The following is a 15,815-nucleotide window of genomic DNA, read 5'->3' on the forward strand; positions in this document are numbered from 1 at the left end:
GCAAAGTCCGCCAAGGAAGGAAGCAAGAGGAGATGGCAGATCATGTGCGAAGTCCGCCCTATATTGTTGAAGAAGCTATGAAGTCCACCTAAGCATGAAAAACAATGTCCAAGACAACCTCAAAGTCCGTCCTCCAAAGTGAAGAATGTCCTATGCCAAGTAAAGTCCGCCCAAGGTAGGATATGGCATTGGGTTGGTAAAGTTCCTCTAGACACTTAGAACATGGCATAAAGTTAAAGAAGTCTGCCACAAAGATGGCTTGCTGATAATAAGGTTCATCATGCACAATGGCCTAACAATGCTGAAGTCTGCCCAAAATGGAGTGCATAGTATGTCTTATTAAACATCAAATCCGCTCAAGGTTAGAAAAGCTAAACTCAAAGTATCCAAGGCCAAACACAGTCCGCCATGTCAAGATGCAAGAGAACATGGCGAGTGAAGTGTAAAGTCCGCCCAGCTATGTAAGAAGGTGGCAAGACATCTACAAAGTTCGCCCTACATATGGCAAGACAACCTCAAAGTCCACCCAAGCAATGAGAAAGCACTTGGCTTGCAAATGATGAAGTCCGCCAAGGATTGTCCAAGCAGCAACCAAGTCTGCCAAGAGAAGTTAGCAAGATGTCTTGCGAAGCATGAAGTCCGCCCAAGTTTGGTTGGCCAAGCTCAAACTCCGCCCAGCACATAGAAGAATTGCATGCAAGGGTAGAAGTTCGCCCAAGGCTAGTATAACATGATTATGTGCCAACTCCACCATGATAAGGAAGAAAATGGCTTGCAAATTATGAGGTTCGCTTAGATCAAACTGGCATAATGATGTGCCAAGTCCACCAAGAACATGAGAAAGTATCTTGACACATGGATAAATTCCGCCATTGCCAAAGGGATGATCAAGTTTGAAAGGGTTGAGGGAAAATTTCACTCAACACTTAGAAGTATTTTTCAAAGATTTATCCAACACTTCGAGAAATTTCTTAAAACACATGAATTTCCAAAGATTCTTTGCCAACACATTCACCTGCATGGCCAAGATGAAGGCAAAAAAATGGCTAAGTGTGGAGTTTTCCACAACAAAGGAGTCAAATTTTGACTAAGCGTTGGAAAGGAAATACGAAGAATGAAGAGGAATAAAGAGGAAAAGTAAGGAGAAAATGATTAAAATCCTTGTCCAAGGGTAGAGTTTGTCCTACTTAGCACAAGCCAAATTCAGAATTAAAGGCAAATCCACAGGCAAAGTTCGTCCGAGCATAGAGATGGCCAAAATCCTGGCTAGGTGTTGGAGGGTTCGCATGAAGGCCTCACAAAATGAATTTGATTAGCCAAAATTTGGTTAAGTATGGGAAATAATTCATAGAGAAAATTCCAATTTCCTCCATTGTGGTGAAGGTACAGAGGAATTCTTCTCCAAATTCAGGGCACTTGAAAGAATTTCAAGGCATCAAGAAAGAAAAGTCTTCAGACTTGGCAAAAATATAGAAAGAAATTTTGGACTTCTTGGAGGATTTGATTTACAATCCCAGACCTATTGAAGCAATCAAGACAACTTCTTGAAGGATTTCATCTCGTGAGGAATTGAAGACAAGCTCCCAATCAGAATCAGATGGTGACAAAGAGGAGTATTCCAAATAAATTTCCATACTTAGACAATTTCTTGATACAAATTGGAGAATTCAGGGAGGATATCCAACTTGCTGAGGTGGTGCCACGTCATCTTCCAACCAATTAGATTGTTCCAAGTCAACATGTTCAGGTTCAATGAACTTGACTTATCCACGAAGGCTTCTAGAAGGCACATTCCACAATGCAACAACCTTCTATTTTATTATTGGTTTATATTTAGCAAGAAGGACAAGTGTCCCAAAATGTAATTTTCTCATTGGTCAAGTGGTAGTTGTAACAAACCCTAATTAGGGTATTATTTTGTAATCTCAGCTGTTGATTTGAGATAATCCTGGCCATCTAATTGTAATTGGGGAGCCTATAAATTGAGCTTGCCACTCATTTGTAAAACATGGGAGCATGCCGCAAAACATGTTGAGATAAGTAAATTGTTGTTTACGACTACCAAAGTAATAAGTAATGCATTGTTCAAATTGATAGTGATTACTTCTCTTATTTTGGAGTTTGCATGGTTCTTATCCCTCATAATAGTTTATATTTTATATCATGTATGTTAGACGAATGTAAGATTTGATAAGTATTGATTTATGGTGGATCTTCTACTCATACTTTTGATGAGCAAATGATTTTTGTTCATTGTGTAAAGTTATTCTGAGCTTACTTTGTGGATGCTTAACTTCTGTCGGGATAAATATTGTTCAATTTGATGGTAGTTATTCATGATGTGAAAATCATAAGCACATCCCTTGAAGATTGCACCCACTTTGTGTAGTTAACCTAGCGTGGCGAAGCAAAGCGTGGTTATTAGATTCACCGAGTCAATACTGTCTCTTGAATTATTAGGAATAGATTAGAACTTCTAAACCCTTATCTCCTTTTTCAGTTTTCTTGAAGGCCATGATCCAAGACCCAAACGATAGAGCTTCATTGTCTAGACCTTCATTGTGAATTGAACAAGCCAAGCATAAGTCCCCCTTGTATTTCAGCATACATAACCAAGGAAGCTATCCAACATAAAGTCGCCCGTTCGCACATATAAACCTTGGAGTCGCCGTGTGGTCTTTCTTGCAATATTGGCACATGTAGTGATTTTGTTCAAGAGAGGGTAGAGTGTCCTTGACATTTTATTCTAATGTTCGGTGAATGATAAAACGTACACCAAGTCCTCTACTGAACATGCTTTCCTATACCTTTAGCATTGCTTGGTCGAGCTTGATCACCCTGCGCAATCTCCAAATCAAACAGTTATGAGGAGAGGGCTTGCTTGTGAGAAAATTATTGGAGTGCAATGATGAACAACTTTGTCGCCCCATCCAATTCTTATGCTTGGTAGGAATGTTGTTTGGATGGAAGGGGCAGAAGTCCTTGTGAAAACACTTATTATCTATATGATAATTTGTCATGTCCCTAATTTGAGCCGAATTGATTTGTGAGCTTTTGTCTTAGTTCTTGAGTTCTCATAGGCTGCTTGGTAAGAGAGAGGGGTACTCCAAAGTTCTTGAAGGAAGCAGGTTCAGTATATCAGGATTTCTAACTATTGTAGTGATTCCGATTAGTTGTAAGGTGCATTGACACTTTCAGAAGTGTTTTTGGACTCCTGGGGTGTTCTCCAAACTTCTTGGAGAACACACCTATTTTTAGTAAGGCACCGAGTTGGCACCCTTTATCATCCCGCTACTTTAGTTTCATCATGGCATGGTCAAAATTGGATTCTAATATTATTGCAATACTTTCTGCAACCCGGGTGAAATATTTTAATGATTTACTTAAGTTTCTAATGTTTTATTGTTAAATTAACGACTTAAGTGTAATAAATTTTTGAAAAGGTGCTTATGTCCCTCAATTGGATGCCTAAGAGAAATAAAGGGTCTTGCACATTAAAAAAGTTTATTACTATTTTAAAAGGTCATTTGAGTGGAAAATTGAATTATTTTGTAATTTCAAATTGATTAATTCCCCTCCAAAAGCTATAAAAGGAGGTTGAGGGGGCTCGTTGTTTCTTATGCTATTGATTTGATACTGTTATATTGTCGGATTGAATCTGAGAGACTTCCATGATCTTCAGAGGACCAGAAACCTCTCTAGATCTTTTGGTTTCGGATTTGAAAGATAATCCCTAGCTGGATTGGGTGTGATCTCATTTAGGAATCACCATTGGGATTCAACAGAGTTTTCAGTTTTGGATTGAGTCAAGGAGATGTTTGGTGTTTTCTAATGTTGATTTGATCAATTTTTGGTGAAGTCTATGTGTAAATTTTGCAGAGAAAAGGAGGTAATTGAAAGGTTATTGTTGGTTGGGCTGTATCATCTCCTAGTACAAGCTGTACATCTACAAGATGGGATGCTTGTTGTGGCATGATTTCTGAATATTTAAGTTCTAATCTATGATATTTTGGGAATCCTCACATTCTACCCTTCAAACTGATCAACATTAAAACAGGTTGTTGTCATTGGCTAGCTGTACATTTACGCATGCTGGCCATACCACTATTGAGTTGGAGATAGAATCGCTGCTGAATAAGGACCTTTATCATATTTATTGGTGGCGCCTTGGTCATATTTCTCAATTTCAAGTAGTTTAATGATGAAAATAACATGGAGTTTTTAGTGCTTTGTTGTTGTTGCTCCAGGCAAACCAACAACTTAAACCATTGTTATCAGACCTGGCATGAGGTTTTGGGGATGATTCACTTCCCTTTTCTTGGTCTTAGAATGCTGTTTGGTATAGAAGGGTCTTGTTGCTGCTATTTGAAGCTTAGAGATGGACTTTGGTGATTAGAGGGAAATTTGAATAATTTCATTGGCTGCATAAGTCTGCAACAACACGTTTTTATAGGTATATCAGACATGCAACAATTATGTCCAACAATATCAGTAATTTTCAGACTTGCAAATAAGATACCAATAGTTCAAAGCATAGTTTGAAAACTCGAACTTGGACTTGACTCAGCAGCCCAAAATTTTGGTTTGGACTAGGGACTCAACACAAACTTGGCAAAGAACTCAACCCAAACAAGACAAAAAAACTCATAATTACACATTAAAAAGAAATATGCATTTAGAGAACATAAAAGTCAAATTTGACTATCAATTTGTTATAATTCAAACATTACACCTGCCATATGAATCTATGACCCTTAAACTCTTAAAATTTGAATTTTGAGTCACTGTCTGTTATGTTTAGGTGCCAGAAGAGTCCAGGCTTAGAACTTGGGAGTCCAAGCCTAAGACTCAAGAGACTCTTGGGGCATGACTCGACCGAATACTTGGCCTAACTCGGTCAGACTCAGCTCGGGAATTCTGGTCAACTTGCGTCGGCTGCCCTAAGGGCTCGCGAGTTGGGCGTGTCTTGAAACTATGCTTCCAAGTGACTCCCAGATCTGCCCCATTCATACCAGCACATAAGTACAAGGTATACCATTGTCATTCTCAATTTGGGTGGGTTTTGCTTCATGATGGGCATTATTTGGTGGCATTCCCAATAGTGTTTCCTTTCTTACCAACATTCTATGACAATGGTTATTCAACGTTCTTGCTTATGAGCTTTTATTGTAAGCTTCAGATGGTTATACTGCCGAGGAGTTCTATCTTTCGAAGCATTTGCATTGTAAACTAGATGGTCATACCACTAGTATTTGATTTTAATTATTGTTGGTACTTGCCCCATTGAACAAGTGGTTTTGTAATTGCCCACCACTAGACAAGTGAAAGGAGCTTTTTATTTACTTTTAGTTTAAATAAGCTTTCCCACAATAGTGGATGTGCCATTGTAATTCCCACTAAATAAGTAGATGTTTGCTTTTTTGTATCGTATGGTGCATCCCACTAAATAAGTGGTTTGGCTGGCTTGCCTCTTGATGCTTTTCCTTTTCAACATTTTATTTCTAGTTGAATTGTAATCCTAACACCATATGCTTTCACGTTGCCCTCTCCGCGATTTGGGTGTTCAAAAAGTGGAAAGACAATTGTTATTGCATTTATAATTGAAACCTAACACGTATTTTCAAAAAAAAATTTGAGGGTGGTTATCACAGTGGTATAGAGTTAGAGATCTTGCCAAATTGTGCCTAAATTAGTTGTGCAACTGTAACTATCTCTATGAGTGGCAGAGAGCTCAAATATTACATTAGAGAACAAAAAAAGAGAGTTCCTGAAAACCTACAAAGCCCAGTTGAAGATCCCTTTTTCAGAAGTTTAGGAAGTGCAGTAGGGTTGGACTAGTGACAGTTATTGTTCTTTAGAATCCACAAATCACAACCCACCTAGAATTATGGCAAACGGGGATAAGGGAGCAAGCCATTTACACAGTACCAATTTTAAAGTAGAGAGGAAGCTTGATGCAATGTTGGATATGATGTTTCAGATGTTAGCCAAACTCAATTAATATATACCCCAGACTACTTAAAGTTAGAATGGTGAAACTAGTTCCACCACCACCAACAATCAGCAAAACACTATGAATGCATTGTTGGTGCAGCTTCTGGTTCTGTTCCTAGATCAGTCCAACCTACATTTTCATGTAGGGAGGAGGCACAAGTTGTTCTAGAGGTGCAAATTCCTTTGGCTGATGAAGTGAGGGCCAACTATGCAGAGAATGGGACACTGCTTGTTGAGATTTGGGACATTTGTCTCTGGATCAATTCCTAAATTAGAGGAAGAAGAGGGGCGGTGGTTGGATTGAAAACATAGGTCTTGTTGTGCAGAGGGATATCAACAAGCTTTGAGGTGACTCATCGCACACTTTGAGGGGAGTGACAAGTGCATAGCTTGCACTTGGTTTTAGAAGTCAGACAATTATTTGTTTCTAAGACCAATGCTAGAGGAGGATGTAATTAAATTTGTTACATTGCATTTGGATGGAGTAGTTCATAAGTGGTGGTATCATAGCTTGGTGACATTATGTCACAATTTGATCACCACCTATGATGAGTTTACAAACAAGCTCATCGAAAGATTTGACAGGGAGCCTAAGATGCAGTTTAGAGAGCTTGCACAGTTAAGACAACATGGTACTATGGATGCCTACATTTCAGAGTTTCAAAGACTCCATGGTTCCAAACATCAGAAAGAGAAGACTAGTATTCCTTTTTAGTGAAGGGCTAATGGAGCCAATTAGAGGATGGGTAAAAGCCTTTGACCCACCTACTCTCCAGGTTGCAATAAGGAAGGCAAGGAGTATGGATCTTGCTGCTCCAAAAAGTAAGTTTCCATCTAAAACCTTTCATCAGGAGAAAGGATAGAAGCATGAAAAAAAGGAGTCAAATCAGTCCAAGGATCTCTCTTCAAAAAAGATGGTTGAAGACCTCCTAAAATAGTCAAGGAAGAAGAATCTCTATTTTACATGCAAGGAGCCATTGGCCCCAGGTCATAGATGTTTTGAGAAAGGGAAAATTCATCAATTGGAGTCTTATTCAGCTGACGAATTTTGAATCAAAAAGTTCAGACCAGCAAGCGGAAATAGAGAAAAGTGAGGAAGAAGAATCATCATAAGAGTTGGATGAAGAAAAGGAAAGTAAAGGTACCCTTGCCTGAATCTCAAGTCTACAAAAGAATGATTCCTTCAAGATTTGATGAATGGTGAAAGGGCAGCTAATTGTCACTTTTATTGATACAGGTACTACACACAATTTCATTGATGAGGAAGTTGTAGCATGAAGAGGGCTCAAAATTAAAAAATTTGGAGGTCTTAGAGTCATGGTTGCTAATGGGTTCATTGTCTTGTTCAAGGAGGATTCCATGTTTGAATCTACTATTGGGCCACTATGAAGTCAATGATGATTTTTATGTTGTGAGTACAAGATACATTGATGTTGTTCTTGGCATGCAATGGCTTCATTCTCTAGGTGAGATCAACTTGAATTTGAAATCCATGGAGCTGAAATTCTAAGATGGTGGAAGAAATATCGTGTTAAGAAGAATGTCCAAAGGTAGATATTGGGTTGCCACACGCAAGAAGATGCAGAGAATATCCAATCATGGGCAAGAAACAAAGTCAAGGCAAGAGGAAGATGAATGTATCTTTGCCAAAAAATTGTGCTACCCACTCTATTGATCCCTTTTAGAAAGCTCTCTCCATCCTCCCATCTAAAATCTCTGTAGAAGCACCATTGGCAATACCACAAAGCACAACCTTTTTATCATCACGATTGAATTTCAGTTCCATGGTTTGTTGTAATTTATTTCTCCAAGGGAATGGCTCTATTGTGCCCCTAAAACTAGATTTGTTTACCCTATACCAACTACATAGATGTAATTAGTAATTTTGTGTGTACCAAGCATAATGTCCAATCCTTTGACTCTCCTAGTGCCTGGTATGGTAAGTCCGTTTGCCATAGAAACATTAAATTCCCAAAATTCTTTTGTGGGTAACCTCTATTTTATCAAGCTCTCATCAAAAAATTATGGGTTGCCCCATTGTCCATCGATACTGTCAACTTATGTCCTTTCAACACTCCACGAACTTTGAGTGGGTGGTACCAAGGTGCACCTAAAAGCGTAGCTAAAGTGCTACTAGTAGTCTTGTCTCCCTTGGGTACTTCTGCTTCTCCTTCTTACTCATCCTCAAAAATTACCTCGATACAATGCACGTGTCCTTTTGGGAGATGCCTATGCCCTAGTCCCCAATGCTCTTTGCATGATAATCAATTTTTCTTTCTCTAATATTCATTCCTTAATCCCATTTCCTTAGTGGTTTTTGATAATTCTTTATTTTGGTAACCCTATCGAAATGATTTCTTTTGCTTCCCAAAAGTAGTGGTTTTTGGATATGCATAAGGAGCTGATTTAGGCTGCCCATAGGGTGCTGATATTTGTCATCCTAAAGATGTAAATCTTCCCCTAGTGGCTGAAGTTTCAAGATCCAAAGCCTTTTTAATGGTTTTTGGTAGAGAGGTGAGGTTGAAAGCCTTCACTAAACTTCCAAGTTGTTCAATTAAGCCTTCCATGAACAATACCACAAGTCTCTTTTTTGAAAGGCTCTGAAAATTAGACACATAAGCCTCAATTGTATGGGTTTGCTTGACTTGAGATAATTCACGAAAATGAATTTTTGGATCAGCTTTATCAAATCTCTCAATCAACCTATCGTTGAATTCAACATATTTATGTATATGATTGTGTTCTTGGGTGATCAACCTGTGATAGCACCACTAATGTGCTGCACCTATGAGGTGAAGGGTAGTGAATTTGATGGCTTCATCCTCAATCATAGGTTTCAATTATAAAAATGTGTGCAATTTTTGTATCTAAGTACGTGTTGTACACTGATTGGTTCTGTCATTTGTAGGATGTGTGTTTTTCCCCAATGCATGTTGGAGATTTGGATTTGTTCGTTGTTTTATTTTAACCATCTGACCATCCTTGTTTTTCTTCGAACCCATAAATTTAGTGAGCGATATTGCCACCTTAATTTTAGTTGGTATGCTTTTGTACCCATAACTGACTGCTAGGTCATTTGCAATAGATGTTTTTAATTTTATATCTTTGGCTCAGCAACTACTTCCCTACAAATGAAGCTGGGTTGGAAAGGTCTTGTAGTAGAACCTACAGCTGTCCTCTGAGTGTTTTGGTGAATATTTGCTCCTGATGAGTTGCCTTCACCATTGCGTGGCCTCAATGCATTATTATCCTGCATGGTAGAGACAAGTTGCATCATATCATATTAGCTAACCATTCTTGTCTTTGAATTGAACATATTTCTCATCGAACATCATCTACGTCCTTGTTATTATGACCCATTGCTTCTTTGTCTTTCTTGGGAATTGTCATTCCTTGTTGCTCTGTAATAATTTTCAGCTGGTCCAAATCTCCCCTCCTTTCCCTTTGCTAATATCTCTCACTTCTGTCACTTTCTTGCATTAAGTTTATTCTGAATATTTTCACAAAAAATGTTTCCCCACATTTTTCAAGAAATTGGCTCAATACCACTAAAATATTCCTTTTAAAAATTTCCAGCAAATTCATTGACAAATATTTTTTGTTTTGTTTTTCCAACTATTTTAATTTCTTCTAGTTGCAAAGTTTAAATTAATAAATGCTAACTTGAACTTTTTCTATGAACATAATATTCAGATCATATTATTGAATGCATCAGTTAAATAACATTCAATAAAAGTCAGATGACACTTAGAACCTATCATATGTTGAAGTAGCCCTCAGCATAAATCATTGAAAACTTTCTTTCTTTAATGTAGCTTCAATTAATTATATATAGTCTAACCATCATTAATTACTGGCTACATTTTTGAGCAAAATGATATTTGGATTTTTTTGTGCAGGTCACCATCCTGATCTTCATCTTGTTGGGTGGAATAATGTCACTATAGACATATGGACACATTCAATAGGTAAGGATGTAAAAAAGATTTTCTATAAAAAAAAATTTGTTATCATAGAATTGAATCTAAAAGTGAAATTTTTCTAGGAAGGAAAACTGACATGAGAGTCCAGATATGATTTACTATTTTCTTCACCAATCTAAAAAAATACTAGAGGAGTTATATCTTATGTATAATGATTAATCACTTATTTATTGATCACCTCTGAAAAAGTTGCAAGGCATTGTATTAATATGAATAAATTTGTATAAAATTAAAAACATCTCATTCACGGAAAAGAGATGTTGAGTTGTCTAGAAGCCAGAGGCTATGATGTTACATTGAAGCACAAAGATCAAATTGGATGAAGAGATAGTGTAAGCATCTAACAAGGACATTAATAACAAGACCTATGACTTTACTAACGATATTAATAACTTCTAAAGAAAATAAGGTCATAGCTAATAGCAAAAGGAACCATTATCATCCAAAGTACAAATTTTGAGGAATTCATGGATCTTTGGATTGTTAAGGTCGCCATTAAGAAATTTGCAATTCATTGACTAGGTCCTACAACAGGTCCCTCCACCATGTGGTTATTGGCTATATGTGGAACTAGGCAATGATAATGTAATGTTGTCTTCCTAACCAGTTGACTCGGAGGATCATTAGCCCATCCAGTTGAGTTCCCGTAGGATAATGTGTGTTGATTAGGGGACTCTGGAGGTTGTTTGTCCAATGATTGAGTAATATCTTCTAGTCCAGTTGGGTTCTGATAGTCTCCTTGAGCTTAATGCTTCTTTCTGGAGTTTATTTGGTGAGTTTCTAACACTTACTATTTTTAGTAAGTCAGGTGGGGGCCTCCAGCAGAGTCAGTATTAGTCTTACTATTTTTAGCAGTGCCGGTGGTTGCAGTTGGTGATGATATTTCGACATTACATATGGTTCCATATATTTATTTTAATAAAATAACATATTAAAGTTAAATTAAAATATTTAACTTATGTTATTAAAATATTATAAATTAATGTTTTATAAAGGCCCATGAAGGAACATAAGTTGTTTTAAAAGAGGGCCACCTGGGAGAAAATGCTGAATTTGGGAGACATAAGAAGATAAATATTAATGAAATTCAAATATTATTTTCCCACACTTGGACGCGGGTTTTAGTGCAAAAGTGAACACCCATCTCGAGGAAAAGATGAATAGGGTTGGGAGCTCATTTTGGAGGGCATGTTTTTGAGGATATTGTTTGTTTCTTTGGAGCAGCTGCTTCTTCTTGGTTTGTGAGGACAAAAAACCCTTACAAGCAACATCTTCTATGCTGTTGTAAGACACAGTCTAGAAGATTTCTTGGAGTTTTCATATAGGGAACTCAGTTGGGCTTCATGGAGACTAGTTTTTCAGATTTCAGAATCTAGTGCAGATTGTTTCCGAGTCATTTGAGCAGTTTTGAAGAGAGTAAGGAAGGGTTTCTGTGGCATTGGTTTCATCAAGCTGGCCATACCATTCCAGGGCTGGCCGTACCACTTTCTAAGGCTGGCGATTGGTTTTTTTGGTGGCTCTTTAGAGACATTTGGTGGCGTCCAGGGCTGGAATCCACTAACCAATCATTCCCTTGGCATTTGCTTATCATCTTGAAATATAGCATTCAGATTTTGAGGTTTGCAGAGCCATTTTTTCTACAGAAGTTGGTATAACTCAATAACTTTTTCTGGGTACCTTGGTTTTAGATATTATGGGGTTTTTAATGTTATGGGTAGTTGATAGTTCATAGGAAAAAGAGTTATTATGATCAGTATTCAAATCTGGAATTTTCTGCTATGTATTTTATGCATTTTTCCTACAGTTTCAGAAATTATATCTCTGTAAATCAATTCTTATATGCTGATATCAACAAGCATCTCAATCAAAACTGAAATCCCTTCTGTATCTTCTGTCTAGTCTGAAAGAACACCGAAAAGAAAAAAAAATATAACATTAAATATATTAATAAAAATTACCAGCGGGGGCAGCCATTACAGATTAGGAACACTCCAATTGGTGGCTTGATATTATAGATCTAGAGTTCCCAACATGGGAAGAATTCTGTTTGCAAGATCTGTTCTGCTTTGTTTACTCTTGAATTGCTTTTAGAACTAGCATTGTATGTGAACATACCATAATTATTAACTTAGCATAGATCTAATGTGCCACTAAACAATTATCTACATGCATTACCCCTCAAAAGAATGCAGGAGGGAGGGAAGGAGGAAGGAAAGTGAAAAGGTGTATCAACAAATGGCCATAGACCTTCTATCATCACCTTGCCTCATATATGAAATTGCTTTAGTGTCTTCTAGTGCCACGTGGGGATGATGAAACTTGAGAGATAACAAAATAGGAAAATCATAATGAAAGCACCTAAAATCTAAGAATTCAATCAATCACTCAATAGAGACATAAGATCAATGGATAAAACAAGATAAACACAATGATATCTTCACAAAAACCTTACTATTGCTCTTTTTTTCTTTGATATGTTGGTTGCTCAATTCGTCATCATGACAGTAGCATTCTCTGGGTATCAGATGGATATGATATTGATACTAGGTTGATGCTTGGTAATGATTGATAATGCTTGATAATGTTTATGAGAGCCCCCTTATTGATGAGAAGTGGATTGTTTTATAGATTTGCATGATATTGATCAATGGTTGAGATTGATTAGACAAATCAATGGATGAGAATGATTGAGAGGACAAGATGGTTAAATTTAGGACAAGAGGGCTAAATTTAGGAGTTAACTGAGTGCATGGATGAGTTAACTGGCTGCATGGATGAGTGAACCGATTGCATGAGTGAGTTAAGTGGATTTGATTGATGAGTAGACTAGAAGTGACTGATTAGTAGACTAGAAGTGACTTTGAGTCTAACAAATCATAGTTACAAGACTCGGACTTGACTTGGACTTGGCAAGCTGATTTTTGACTCGGACTTGGACTTGGCGCTCGGACTCGGACAAGACTCAGCAAATTGAAAAACCCAAGAAATTTAAAGATTTTTAAGGATTTAAAACTCGTTTCATGCATCCTTTAATAAATAAACCTTGAAGACACAATAATCTCATCAAATAGAAGCTACTTTGAACACATACACAAGTTTGCATTGATCACATAAGTATAAATGCAAATTTTAGGCTTGAGTTGAAGGAAATAAGCTATAAACTAAATAACACATTAGAAACATAAATAGTGTCAAATATCTACAAAATTCATGGAATATGAAATCCATGGCATCAAAAGTTCAAAACATATATCAGCATAAAAGCTAGAGCCTAGAAGTCTAAGGCTCAAAGGAGCCAATATCAATGATCACTTGACCCCGCAACTGTCCTACTTGTGCGCCTAAGATAGGTCCTAGAACATTCTCCAAACATGATATCTGCATATGTCTTAGGCTCAGGCTCAACCTTAGTGACATCAACATCCTCATCCACATCATCCTCGGACTCGGGGTCCTCCAATGGGTCTCCTCATGCTCAGGCCTTCTCCTCTGCCATCGCTACTACCTCTGCCTCTTGATCCACTTGATCAACCTATTCCAAGTCTTCATAGTTGAAGACAGGATCATCAACCTCAGTGTTCCACTCTGCCTATGGATCAACCTCCTCTAAAGTGATAGGGGATGTGTCAGTGCCCAAGAGCTATTTGTGATGGAGGTGAAGGTTGTAATGAACATACACAAGATCATTCAACCTTTGCACCGCCAAACTATTGCGCTTTTTGGAGTAAATATGCTCGAACATGCTCCAATTGCGCTCACATCCTGAAGCACTACATGGCTGGCTCAAGATACGAACTGCAATCTTTTGTAGCTTTGGCACCTTATTACCAAACATCTCCCACCATGCATTTGAAACAAAAAATAATAAAAATCATTTCTATTCTTTAACTTTGAGTTTACGATAATGGTAATAGAATCATAGATAGAAAAGTTTAAGATTCAAATTTTAAACTATGCCTTGAATAGATTTTTACTTAGCATCATTTGTGTCCGGTTATGCTTGCGTATGTCTCGTGAGAAGAAGTCTCCTTGTGCATTCATAAACAGCTCTATCTCATGAACTATGTGCTCCAACTAATGAATTAGGTGACATTTGCTCTACAACTTAATAGAGCCCACTCCACACCTCGTCATCGGCCTTGAAATATGGGCGAAATTGGAATGTCGGATTAAGGTAGTAGGCAGCTGCATGTATAGGCCTATGAAGCAGATTGTGCCATCGTCAATCAATGACCTCCCATATGGCACCATACTTAGCTTGATTCCCTGAATAAATGGTTCTAGTGGCCTCCTTCACCCTGTCCATGCCCTCATAAATGTATCCCATTGTGGGCTTCTCTCCATCAAAAACTCATAGGAGAACAACAACAGACTGAATGAATTGTGATCACAAGTTGAAACAATAAGCTTTAAGTTTCAAGTTATAGATAAACAAGTGTGAAAAAAAATTAGGAAATGAAATGGAAATGAGAACAAAAATATAACAAATAATTACCCGCACAATCTCCTTGGCCGGTTGCCAAAAGCTATGCTCATCAAAAAACTTGATCAGTCATCTCAATCCTTGCAATGGTCTTTGCATATGATGATGCGGTCCACTCCTCACTTACAAACATGCGTTTCAATCTGCCCTTGTACTGAAGCAAGGATCGCAACGTGATAAATTTTGAAGCAAATCGGGTAACTCCTGGATGAGCCAAGTCTTTCTTATTTGTGGAATTTCTCATAAGGTTGAGTACACGAGCATGATTATATATGTATTTACAAATATTCCTTCCAATTTCTACACGTGTTTTAATTCATGGAATTTTGCCAAGATCCTCCAATATGAGGTCAATGCAATGAGCAACGCAAGGGGTCCAAAACAAGGTGGGGTGCCTCTCCATAAGAAGTTTACCTACAACAACATAATTTTCTGCATTATCTATCACTATTTGCACCACATTCTCCTCACCCACCTCCTCCAACACTTCCTCCAACACCCCATAGAGATACTTGTAGTTGGCATAAAATGCATATGGTTATTTTTTATAATTTTGGTCACTTGACATTGTATTAAGTGGTTGTCACTCTCGGTAGTTATGTGTTGGTTGGTTGATAGTTGTGTACCTCTCGGCAACTGTCGGGTTCTTTAAATATATTGTGTACCGCCAAGGAAGGTAGTACGGTATTGTCGGATCTATATAATCCTTGGCTGACCATCTCTGGTCTTCTTCTCTATAATGATTGTATGTGCGAATAAAGATATATTTTACTATCGTGTCTGGTATGCATTGTCATGTACATTGTTATTTTCTATAAATAATTTACCAGTTGTACCAGCAAACATTTTGGTGTCGTTGCCTTAAAAGAAATCGGATCAGCCTTGAGTGATTCATGTCCGTAGATCCCATCAAAGGTGAGAAGAGGCCACAGGGTGGTCAAGACCGAGCGATTAGGTGATCCGCCGACCCTCGGCCGGAGGGAGCACAAAGATGAGTCAAAGCCTGGCAGTACTCGAGTGTTGGGAACTTGGGACGCTGGAGGTGGACGTGTAGAGGACGCGCACGTGTTTGAGAGTGCAAAAAGAAAGCACCAAAACGTAGCAGTCGGAACAATTCACTCAGGTCCGACACACTTGGAAGTGCTCGAAGTGTTGAGGATGCTGAAGGTGTACGTGTAGAGGGCGCTTGCGTGGCCGAGAGTGCAGGGAAAGCACCGAAATGTAGCGGCCGAAACAGTCCACCCAGGTTCAGCACACAAGGCGAATACAGACGTACCTTCCGAGTGAAAACAATGTTGAACACCCAGGAGAAGCAGAAATTGTCGAAGTTCACGGGAGACAGGTCAGAGGACCCG

The 15,815-nt window shown here is 38.1% G+C and overlaps 1 protein-coding gene across 4 annotated transcripts in view; it reads left to right on the forward strand.

Moving 5' to 3' along the window:
- The window catches only part of LOC131063575 (pterin-4-alpha-carbinolamine dehydratase 2, mitochondrial), a 92,679-nt gene that overhangs the window by 53,573 nt on the left and 23,291 nt on the right, over positions 1 to 15,815 (forward strand). For all 4 annotated transcript variants that reach the window (XM_057997432.2, XM_057997431.2, XM_057997429.2 and 1 more), the window contains exon 4: positions 9,894 to 9,962. In XM_057997432.2, coding sequence (XP_057853415.1) covers positions 9,894 to 9,962 — 69 coding nt within the window. The remainder of the gene's footprint in view (positions 1 to 9,893; positions 9,963 to 15,815) is intronic.

The sequence above is a fragment of the Cryptomeria japonica genome, chromosome 4 (genome assembly GCF_030272615.1).
Source record: "Cryptomeria japonica chromosome 4, Sugi_1.0, whole genome shotgun sequence".
NCBI classification, from domain to species: domain Eukaryota; kingdom Viridiplantae; phylum Streptophyta; class Pinopsida; order Cupressales; family Cupressaceae; genus Cryptomeria; species Cryptomeria japonica.